This window comes from Garra rufa, chromosome 21 (genome assembly GCF_049309525.1).
Source record: "Garra rufa chromosome 21, GarRuf1.0, whole genome shotgun sequence".
Taxonomy (NCBI): Eukaryota; Metazoa; Chordata; class Actinopteri; order Cypriniformes; family Cyprinidae; genus Garra; species Garra rufa.
Window position 1 is genome coordinate 41,866,385 of NC_133381.1, and position 12,966 is coordinate 41,879,350.

At 38.3% G+C, this 12,966-nt stretch overlaps 1 protein-coding gene across 1 annotated transcript in view; it reads right to left on the minus strand.

The window, feature by feature from the left end:
* The window catches only part of dph6 (diphthamine biosynthesis 6), a 91,501-nt gene that overhangs the window by 52,718 nt on the left and 25,817 nt on the right, over positions 1 to 12,966 (minus strand). Inside the window, exon 5 of the mRNA XM_073827475.1 lies at positions 10,040 to 10,158. Within this exon, the coding sequence (XP_073683576.1) occupies positions 10,040 to 10,158 (119 nt within the window). The remainder of the gene's footprint in view (positions 1 to 10,039; positions 10,159 to 12,966) is intronic.

A 12,966-nucleotide genomic window follows, 5' to 3' on the forward strand; every position in this document is an offset into this window, starting at 1 on the left:
TAATGCACAAAATATCTCTTTTGCACAATCTCATGCACAAAATATCTCTTTTGCACAATCTCATGCACAAAATATCTCTTCTGCACAATCTCATGCACAAAATATCTCTTTTGCACAACTTAATGCACAAAATATCTCTTCTGCACAATCTCACGCACAAATACCTTTTGCACAGTCCCATGCACAAAATATCTTTTTTTGCACTATTTCATGTACACATATCTCTTGTAAAACTTCATGTACAGTACTTATGTAAAGTTTTTGTAGTCTCAGCTTGTGTGTGTCAGCTATTTATTGTAGTTATAGTATTATTAGTATATGTATAGTCAGATGGTTAGCTGTTGTGTAGGTCTATAATTACTTTTCTTATACTTCTTGTACTGTTGTATATTTATGTTATGTTTAACTACTATGTAGCACCGTGGTCCTGCGAGAAACGACATTTCGTTCCTCTATAGATGTCCATACATGTAGCAGAATGACAATAAAGCTCAACTTGACTTGACTATTAGATGCTAGATTATAATTACAGAAATATTACAAGATGACTTCCCCTAAGGGATCTCGCGGTCTTGAGTGAACTAAAGTTAGAGAGAGCTCAGTATCAGTCTCATCTGAGCAATCCTCACCTTCCAGCCCTTATCAAGAGACTCCAGTATCGCAACCAGCATCATTAAACAGTCAAAGCGCCAATGCCCTGCCTACATGCTTAATGTGAAGCAAATCTGCTGCCGAGCGCAGAGGTGAATTAAAGCGCCCAGATTCCAGATAGCGGCGAGAGGCGCTGAGAGTATCAGACCGGTGACGGTTCTGCGGATCTGAGGAGCACAGACTGACAGCTCGCCTTTAATCCCTGCCTTCAGAGAGGAACGCCAGGAAAATTGGATTCATGTTGGGGAACATTTTAGCTTTAGAATGGAGGAAATAAGCATCTCGTGCTGGAAGGTGAGCTAGTCTATCCTTTGAACAATGCTCTCAAAGACTGAAGCGAAACAATAGCGGTGCGCTATCACCTGATCAGTGAACACGCCAGAGAGAGCTTTGGAAGGTGTGCACGAACACGCACCAGATGCTGAGATTAAGAGAGATCGGAAAATTTGTTGGAGCTCTTATCTGAAATTCAACAGCTGTGTGAGGAATAATAGCCGTACGGCGAATACAATTCGGCAGACACGTCGGAGATTTAATCTTTTTATCCAATAAATGGAATAAAGCTGCAATTATAACCTCATCTGATGTTTATCACCGCCTGTTAAAACTGACAGTCTTATAACTTGAATATTGAAAACATAAAAGCTGTAATAAAAACATTAAGCACATTAGACCCAATACGACGCGTCTGCTCAATGCACGACTGACTTATGATGTTTATAAAGAGTGTAAAAGCATTTATAATGACACTTATGAACCTTCATGAAGACGCTGACTGAGATCCTGTAGGGCTGCGGATCTGGATCGGCTCATAATGAAAGACACGGCCTCGTTTTGACGTGTGATTGATTGCTTTAGAATCATGCTGGGAATGTGTCACTTTATAATAGAACTCTTAAATGCACCAAAGACCTATTGCTGTTTGTCCAATAAACCCCAAAGGCAAATTATAATTAGAGTGCAACCCCATTTAAGGCTTTGTTTTTGTGCTCCCAAAAAGCTTTAAGGCGAGACACTGCAGGTGAATAGGCTAAAAACATTACTAACAGTTTTCACCTTACCCAGTTGATTAATTGTATTGATAATTGCAAACATTTTTTGTAAAATGTTAGGTTTAAATATGCAAATGAGACATTATATAATGAAATATGCGCTAATTTGCATACATTTCTAGTACAAAAATCTAAACACCGGATGAAGTCAGTTTCAAAATTATTGTTTAATTTTTTTGACATATTAGAGTCAAATGTTTTTACAGAGGGGATCTGGGGTAGCTCATTTCGTCACGACATAATTCAGAAAGAACAAGACAGAAAACAATGTATTCTTTTCACCATTTTGGGGGGAATAAAATGTCTAAAATCAAGAAAATTTTATATGAACAAATCCCTCTGTAAAAACCTTTAGAATACAGTCAGGAACACAAATGTAAAGTGTGGTGTGTGTAAGTGCCGCTGAAGTGGAGATTTATGGCTCAGTGTAGGAGAAAAAAACTCATGGCTTTTAAAAATCTGTATTGTAATTGAAATCTATTGACACAAATAGATAAAGTGCTATAAAAGAAAGACTTAACAGTGTCTTTTGGGTGTTTTCTTTCCACTACTCTGAAAAAAACACTTTATGAAACACCAAAAAGCCCAAAATCTCAAACTTGACAGGTGCATGAAAAAAACAGTTTTTGCCTGCAGTGTCTTCCCTTAAAGTTTTTACCACATACATTCAGCACTTTGGCTAAAAATAATCATTCTACCATCATCAATAAATAAATAAATTACTTCAGTGACCACTGACTTCCATTAATACACCAAGATATTTCTCAAAATATCTACTTGGTTTGTTCTACACAAGAGAAAAAGTCATACAGGTTTGGAGCAAAATGAGGCTAAATGATGATAGAATTTTATTTTGGGGCGAACTATATTTTAAAAGAAGCTTAAAAGCTCACTCTCAGGCCATTCGAGATGTAGATGAGTTTGTTTCTTCATCAGATTTGCATAAATGTGTCATTCCATCACTGTCTCACCAATGGATCCACTGCAGTGAATGGGTGCCGTCAGAACGAGAGTCCAAACAGCTGATAAAAACATCACAATAATCCACACACCTCCAGTCCATCAGTTAACATCTTGAGAAGATAAAAGCTGAAACAAATCCATCATGAAGACATTTTGTAACTAAAATACGAGTCCATAATCTATAATAACGCTTCCTCCAGTGAAAAAGTGGTCTGGTCTGAATCAGGAGAGAAATCTGCACAGATCAAGCAGTGTTTAGAAGCCAAAACAGCTCTAAACAAATTTATGGCTGGGTTTTAATGTGAGAGACAACATGAGACAGACTTTTTCAATGGAGGAAGTGTTATTATGGATTATGGACTCGGATTTTAGTCAAAAATGTCCAGCTGTTTGGACTCTCGTTCTGGCGGCACCCATTCACTGCAGAGCATCCATTGGCGAGACAGTGATGAAATGACACATTTCTCAAAATCTGATGAAGAAACAAACTCTCCTAATCTCGGATGGCTCTTTGGTGTGAATCCAAAGCACTTCACAAGATCTCAATGCCCCATTTTTTAAATATCGATAGAGCGCCTCCTGATGTTCTCTGAATGCTGGACTAGCAGATTATCATTAAGATTTGCACATCCTTCAAAAAAAACATACTAAAACACATGTTGAGGAAAGGGTTGTGTGCATTTCAATAATAAGAATATAATGCCAACAATCTGAGTGGAAAAGTTCAAGCTGAGAGAGGAAATAAATTTATAAAGCAGGCATTAAAAAAGGAAAGCAGCAACAGCGTAAACAGACCTTTCAACTTCACACATGCCAGTTTCCACTGGAACTGTCATCCAATTAACTACTGGAAACAACACCGCGTCTGGCCATCCTCACCCACACAAATCAACCAATTAACTAATTACATGAATATCTGACGCCGCCGTATTTACCAGCCAATTATTTCTGCTCGGCTGCACAGAGGTGGCGAGCGATCGCCGAGAAGTTCTGCTCCGGCTTCTGACATGATTACAGAGAGATTTTCTTCGACTTCATCTTTGCGTTTTGTGTGGGCAGCCGTCTCGTAACAACAGATCCCCTCCTTTAAAGTGGTTTGAATGTCTTCTGTCAACCCCGCGATTACCCAGGATTATAATTTATATCTGCCGCTCGTCGCCGAACAGATGCCAAATGTGTGGGCACCGTGATAAACTCACAATGGGAACCATTTACAATGAGGTTAAGTTAAAAACAATTAGTTTGTGCAATTTGTATCTTCTACAGATACATTTTTAACACCGTGAATCTTGTGAAAAAACATGAGCTAATAATGAACAATAGTATATGCATAAAATAGCATTTATCTAGATTAATTAATGCTACAAAATTAATCCTTGTTGTTACTTTACAACATCAGTTTAAACTGTTTTCATGACTGATTCAATGATTAATGACCAATTTGTTTATATTTAAATATTTTACATCTATACGGCTACAGCAGCTTTTGTTAGAAATGCAAAGATGTAGGTAGAGCTGAATAATGTCAAAAATCATAATCACGAATCACGATTATTTAACATGATTATGACTACACTTTTAAAAATAAAGGTGCTTTAAAAGGTTGTTCACAGCGATGCCATAGAAGAACCATTTTTGGTTCCACAAAGAACCATTCAGTCAAAGGTTCTTTATAGAACCATCTCTTTCTTACCTTTTTATAATCTGAAGAACCTTCTTTCGCCACAAAGAACCTTTTGTGAAACAGAAAGGTTCTTCAGATGTTAAAGGTTCTTTATGAAACCATTTAGACAAAAAGGGTTCTATGGCATCATGAGTGTAGGTCCAAAACGTTATTTTAGTAATTAATTTACAACAGGGAAAAAAAAAAAGATACAAATGAATACTGAATACTTTTATGCAAGTCTAAAGTAGTTTAACAGCCTACTACAGAAATTGAATGCAATTATTTGAATGTAAAATAAAACAACGTCTTCACTGTAAGAATTTAAAAATGCTTTGTTTCTTATTAAAACTACAAAGGTCCTTCATTCAAGAGCAGTGAGTGATTTTTCTCTTTGTATTTTTACATTTTATTAATATTAAGACGGCAGAAGGAATATTATTTGTTGGCATTTACATTCTCAACAGTTTATGATCATTTAAGACAGAACTGACAAGGGTTTGCATCAATAATCAGCAAGCGCCTCATTTTGAAATATTTGTGTGTGTATTTGACCATTTATGCGCACCTTGAGCTAAAAGATATCTTTACATGTCCGTGTTCTGCTCCGTCTCGGAGCGCAAACACAGAACAGCACAAGTTCTCTTTCTCGCTTTTAAAAACAATAAATCAAGCACCCCGTTTTATGAAAGTCATGTTGCATGATGTTACTGATTTTCATGTGAAATTAGGCTTTTGTGGAGGAGTGAAAGCACACCGCTGGAAATGGGACGCAATAATTGTTTCATCTCGATTACTGTGTATTTAATGATCGTTTGAAGCTGGAATCGAATTCGAAACTAAATTTCGATTAATTGCACAGCCATAGGTGTAGGTGTAATTGTTTTTTTGGTCACACAGTCGTAGCGGGCACACATTTAAAGACAGAATTTCTCTGATGAGCGTGTTATCCACCTGTGGTGTATGTGAATGTACAACACACCTCTGACACCCAATACACACACGCAGCTCAGCCTGCGGCCCTGACCCACCAAACCTATGAAAGTCGCAATTACTGCAGCGCTCTCCGACGGCCCGCGGCGGTGTAAGTCCATCCCAACCCTCTAATTTCTAATTACCGCCGCCTGAGGCCAGGTGAAAAGCCAGTGGTGATAACATCTTCTCTTCTACCTGTAGCCAAGCAGAAAAACACACAGCTCAGTGTGCCATAATTACACTCTTCCAGACATGTGGGGAATTTGCTTTTAGAGGAAGATTTGTCAGAAGCCGGCGCCGCTGTTGAGGTTTGGAGGTAAGCCGTGCCGGTGGATCGCTCAGGGCTCATTTGGACGAGCGTTTCCGCGTCGGGTGGTATTTAACATTCCTTCGATACGCGCACGGATCCGGCGCGCACCGGTCTAAACAAACAACAACAAAAACACAAAGATCCTCTTGAGTGTAATTCCGTCTCCTGCAGCTTATGTGAAGGGTTTAAAACACAGGCGGTGTGATCGCTCACATTCACACACCAAATTATCTGCTTAAAAACACATTTAGAAGAGCGCAGATAAGACACGGGACGGGATTTGGAAAAAAGGGATTTTGACAGGAAAAAAAAAAAACAAGAAGTAATCCCAATTCATCTCAAACCCTTCAAATAATAGAAAGGGACAGAAGATTTACAACTCCACATTTATATTCTAATCATTCAAGCTTTAAACTGAATATAAACATTACATGCAAAACAGCTACTGGGCTGCAACATCCTCCAGTCCATTAGTGTTGACTAAAATGAAAACATACTCTCAGAAAACAAAAACAAAAAAACTGTACCCATTTGTAGGTTAGGATACCATTTGTAATTTTGTTTTACCTCTAAAAGATTCGTAGTAGCACCTTAAGGGTATATATTACTACTCTACGGGACCAATATGCACCTTTTAGGGAGAAAAAAAAGGAAGAAAGTTGTGCCTTTAAAGGTACTGCCCCTGTGACATTTTTTGCACTTTATTTTTTTCTGAAAGTGCATCATGTGTCTTGACATTCATGTGCAGATTTAAATATAATGCAGGTAGATTAAAGAGGAAATTATACCGTAAATGTGTGTTGAGATGGGATCACATTTACCATTGCTGAGTGAAATTTCGCAGCTGAAATAAAGTGGGACTGGACATGGCAAAATATCATACTTCAAACTTACTTTTACCACACAGAGGTCATAAGAGCTGTCGAGTTCATCATATCATTATAAAACTAATACTTCCCAACTCTAAATCATAATTGGATAAGCCACATTTGAAGCCATTGTAAAATACAGTCTATGGTGGATATTATATAATGTGCTGACCGTGCTTGACCGTCAATGAGCCACTCAGTCACTTGGTGAAAAAAGTGATTATACTGATGTATTCATATGTTGCCACTCTGTGTTAGAATAATGTTATGGGTATGTTACAACGTTACAGTGATCCTACAGAGATATTTTGGTACTACAGAGATGTTACGTGAGATGTTACAATGTTAATTTAGGTTGTGAGATTTTATGGCGATGTTGTGGAGACACTACTGAGATGTTACTGTGGTTTTACAGTGAGGTTTATGATGATATTACTCTGATGATATACTGTAGTGATGTTTAGGAGATACTACAGTGATGTCGAGGAGACGTTTGACAGTGATTTTGCAATGATGCTACAAAGAATTTATAATGATGTGAGGTTTGCTGTGATGTTAAGGACATGTTAAAGTGAGATTTCACTGATATTTTTCAGTGATGTTAAAATGATGTTATTGAGATTTTACAATGTTGCTACAGTGAGGTTTATGGAGATGTTACAATGATGGCATGCTGATGTTAAGAAGCTGTAACAATAATGTTACAGAGATGTTACAGTGATTTTACAATGATGTTACAGTGAGGATAATGGTGATGTTACAATGATATTAAAGTGGGTTTAACGTGATGTTGCTATGATGGCATGCTGATGTTAAGGACATGTTACAGTGATGTTGCAGAGATAATACAGAGATTTTACAATAATGTAACAATGTTACTATGATGGTATGGTGATGCTGTGGAGATGATGTTACAATCATGCTGAAAAGATGTTACAGTGATTTTACAATGATGTAACAGTAATATTACGGTGAACTTCGTAGTGATGTTACAATGAGTTTTATGGTGATGTTACTATGATGGTATGGTGATGATAAGGAGATGTTACAATGATGCTGTGGAGATGTTACAGTGTTTTTCAATGATGTTATAGTGGTGTTACAGAGAATTTAGAATGATGTTACAGTGAGCTTTAGGGTGATTTTACTTTGGTTACTATGATGGTATGGTGATGCCGTGGAGATGTTACAGTGATGCTGAAAAGATGTAACTGATTTTACAACGATGTAACAGTGATATTACGGTGAACTTCATGGTGATGTTACAATGTTGTTACAATTAAGATGCTACAGTGATGTTGCAGAGATGTTACAGTGTTTTTGTAATGATGTAATAGTTACGTTATAGAAAATGTACAATGACGTTACAGTGAGGTTTATGGTGATATTACTATGATGGAATGGTGATGTTAAGATGATGTTACAGTGATTTATCAATTACGTTACAGGAATTTTACAGCGAACTTACAATGATATTACAGTAAGGTTATGTTACAGTGATATTTTATTAATTAAATCAATTCAGGTTTATATGTATCGTGCTTTTCACAATACAAATCATTGCAAAGCAGCTTTACGGAAAATTTTGGTTCCTACAATATATTTAGTAGTAGCTTATCAGTGGTGACTATGTCAAGTTGATGTACATATGGCAGAATATAATAACATATAATCGAACCGTAAGCACTATTACAGCAATGATTATATGTTGCAGACAAACTTACAGCAAAATTTGGCAGTTCTGTACATGAGGTTTATGGTGATGTTACAATGATTTTTTGATAATGTTGCTGAGACGTCATGGTGATGTTACTATGAAGGCATTGTGATGTTAAGGAGACGTTACAGTGACGTTAAAGTGATGTTGTAGATAATGGTTGATCTAACGCACAATATGAAGCACAGCGTTTTGCTTTAACTGAGCACTGTTCACATGCTGTTTTTGGTTACAAATCAGTTCAAAACTCACACAGTAAAAGCTGATATCCTACCACATCCACACTTGTCCTGTAAATACATGCACATAAGACCATTAAAAAAAATCCAGAGTTCAACTCTTCGTGTGGAACCTGATCAGTGTTTCCCCTGCGGCGGGGCGGGAGATGGGAGTCAGAGAGCAGGTGCCACTGCAGTCATTTAAAAGATTAAAAGAGATTTCAATCTGAACAACACACCCTGAGTTTTCCAATATAAACATCACTTGAAGAACAACCCACGTGTGAATTACTGAGGTCATCCAACCAGGGCTGCAAAGCACAGGTATCCCACAATTCAATTCTATATCTATTCAGGGATTAACACAATTACAGAAGGTAGGGCTGCTTAAGTATGGCAAAAATCATAATCACAATTATTCTGGGCAATAGACATAACTGACGAAGGCTTACACGAATAATCACCAAACTCTGCATTTTGACATATATTTACATGTATTTGACCATTTAGGTACGCATCTTAAGCCAAACGTTAACTTTACTTGTCCGTGTTCTGTTCAGTCTCTGAACGCATCCACAGAACAGCACAATATGTCTTTCATGCTTTTAAAAACACAACATCAAATAAACATTAATAAATCAAGCACTTCCCAATTTATGCAAGTCATGTTACATGATTTTACTGATTTGCATGTGAAATTGGGTTTTTGTAGAGGAGCAAAAGTACACAAAGGGGGCAGAATCAGGAGCAATAATCATTTTATCGCTTGTATTTTCATAATCGTTTGAAGCCAAAATCAAAACTGAAAATTAATTTCGATTAACTGCACAGCCCTAACAAAACAATTCTCATTTTACCTCATTTTCTCAAAACTGAAGTCTGCAAAATCATCAACGTGTGAATGAAGTTTACATTTTGTTGATACACCTTGCTACATTACTATCTGTAAAGCTTTATAATGTTTGAGTTTTGTCAATCAGAAGAATAATTACAATTAAATGACACTTTGAGACGTCCCTCATATGTGACCCTGGACCACAAAACCAGTCTTAAGTCGCTGGGGTATATTTGTAGCAATAGCCAAAAATACATTGTATGGGTCAAAATTATAGATTTTTCTTTTATGCCAAAAATCATTAGGAAATCATGTTCCATGAGTATTTTTTGTAAAATTCCTACTATAAATATACCAAAATGTAATTTTTGATTAGTAATATGCATTGTTAAGAACGTAATTTGGACAACTTTAAAGGTGATTTTCTCAGTATTTAGATTTTTTTGCACCCTCAGATTCCAGATTTTCAAATAGATGTATCTCAGACAAATATTGTCCTATCCTAACAAACCATACATCAATAGAAAGCTTATTTATTGGGCATATGATGTATACATTTCAGTTTTGTAAAATTTAACCTTATGACTGGTTTTGTGGTCCAGGGTCACATATGGTTTCAAACAGGACACAGCGGCGGTCAAATCACTCAACCTAACTTTTCCTACTTAACTGAAGATCGAATTTGTTCTGTTTCTTGCTAGTTTTAGCCCTGCGTCATCTGAATGTCAGAAGTCATTGTAAACCCTCAATAGTGGCTGGACTGCTCAAGTCCTGCCCGTCACCCACCGTACGCCGCCACTTTGATGATGAGGGCGTGGAGGCCACTCGATATGATCTCTCTGAGCAGCGCGGCCTGGTCTCGGCGCCACAGGTACGCCAGCGGCTGGAGCTGCAGCCTCACGCACCTGCAGAGAGAGCGACAGCGTCAAGTGGAGAAATGAGCCAAATACAAAGCAAACTAAGCAGGCGTGGAAGAGGATATGGATGGATGTGAAGGGAAAAGAGGGCGGCACTCCGACACCACTTCAAAGACAAATTAGCGATCGCTCTCCGGCTTGGCAGAACGCCACCGCCGCGCTCATGTGACACGATGGACGTCCGCTCAATGCCAGCGTCACAGGTCAAATCGAGAGCTCGGGTGATTAGGGCGATTAGCACGATACGGTCGCGCCCTGCGGCATTACGGGCTGTCAGGTGTACAGATGGGGTTACACCATTTACCCCGCGGTATCAGGCGGAGGAACAATAGCTGACTGACAGCGGTATATGTGGCTACACGCACCACTCAAGACAGCTGTAGGGAAAACGGCTGTGGAGGTCGAGACTGAGCTGGGTCCAAGTGAACACACACACACACACACACACACACACACACACACACACAGACACAGACACACACACACACACACACACACACACACACACACACACACACACAGACACACACACACACACACACACACACACACACACACACACACACACACACACAGACACGCACAGACACACACAGACACACACAGACACACACACACACACACACACAGACACACACACACACACACACACACACACAGACACAGACACACACACAGACACAGACACACACACACACACACACACACACACACACACACAGACACACACACACACACACACACACACACACACACACACACACACACACACACACACACACACACACACACACACACACACACACACACACACACACACACACACACACACACACACACACACACACACACACACACACACACACACACACACACACACACACACACAGACACACAGACACACAGACACAGACACAGACACAGACACAGACACAGACACAGACACACACACACACACAGACACAGACACAGACACAGACAGACACACACACACACACACACACACACACACACACACACACACACACACACACACACACACACACACACACAGACACAGACACAGACACAGACACAGACACACACACACACAGACACAGACACACACACTCACACACAAAGTGTTCAACTAGTTTGAGGTGTATCTGTTTAATGTTCTCAGTCACTTGACTCCTACATCCTAAAGATGAAACTAAGTGACACTTTCACAGCATAGATTTATTTGAGCTAATGTTTGAAACAACCTATAGAATAAGTTTAGGACAGGACCAATGAAAGACAAGAGTTCAAGAAAGCTGTTTGAAAACAGCCAACTGCAATTTCATTCAATTAAACTTTTACAAATATGCAACCCACACAGACACAGACACAGACACAGACACACACACACACACAGACACAGACACAGACACAGACAGACACACACACACACACACACACACACACACACACACACACACACACACACACACACACACACACACACACAGACACAGACACAGACACAGACACAGACACACACACACACAGACACAGACACACACACTCACACACAAAGTGTTCAACTAGTTTGAGGTGTATCTGTTTAATGTTCTCAGTCACTTGACTCCTACATCCTAAAGATGAAACTAAGTGACACTTTCACAGCATAGATTTATTTGAGCTAATGTTTGAAACAACCTATAGAATAAGTTTAGGACAGGACCAATGAAAGACAAGAGTTCAAGAAAGCTGTTTGAAAACAGCCAACTGCAATTTCATTCAATTAAACTTTTACAAATATGCAACCCTGGTCTTAATTAGCATGGGTATATTTGTAGCAATAGCCAACAATAACTGCCCTACAAAGGCAAAGTGCAGTAACTACGCCAACACTGAAACTGAGAAAAATGCCTTTAAAGTTTTTACACCATATATGGTATTAGTTTGGATTTTGTAGTTACTGCAATTTTATAACTGTTGTTCCTCTGAGACTTTGCCACAAGACAAAACAGTTGCCACAAAGCCCAATTTAAGCCTTAACTCAATTTTGACCAAAATTCTGAAGTTACTGTGCTTTGCCTTTGGAGGGAAGAATTGTATGGGTTAAAATTATACTTTTTTTTTTTTTGCCAAAAATCATTAGGATATTAATGATTTAATTAATTTTTGATTAGTAATATGCATTGCTAAGAACTTCATTTGGACAACTTTAAAGGTGATTTTCTTAATATTTAGATTTTTTGCACCCTCAGATTCTAGATTTTCAAATAGTTGTATCTCCAAATATTGTCCTATCATAACAAACCATGCATCAATGGAAAGATTATGTTTTATTTTCTCAGTTGATGTATAATGCAGGGTGACATATTATATAGTTACTGAAATGCAGAGATGGGACCAAGTCACACATGTGCAAGTCTCAAGTAAGTCTCAAGTCTTAACCTTCAAGTCTCAAGTAAGTCCCAAGTATTATTTTCTTGGGCAAGTCAAGTCAAGTCAAGTCACCTTATTATTGTAATTTTACCTGCAGAATCTGATCTTAATAAAGTGAAAAGACAAGATATAAATAAAATAACTGAGTAAATTACAATAATTTGGATTTGCATTGTAAATACTCATGTTCAGTAAAATACATCATGGAATCAAACAAAATTGTAACTTGAGTCCATAAAACAAATAGCAGCTTAAAATCCAACAGAGTCCTCTGAACACCCCCCCCCCCTCTCTCTCTCTCTCTCTCTCTCTCTCTCTCTCAAACACAGAGTTTACATACAATATTAAACTTTTTTACATTTCTCATCTCTCTCACACACA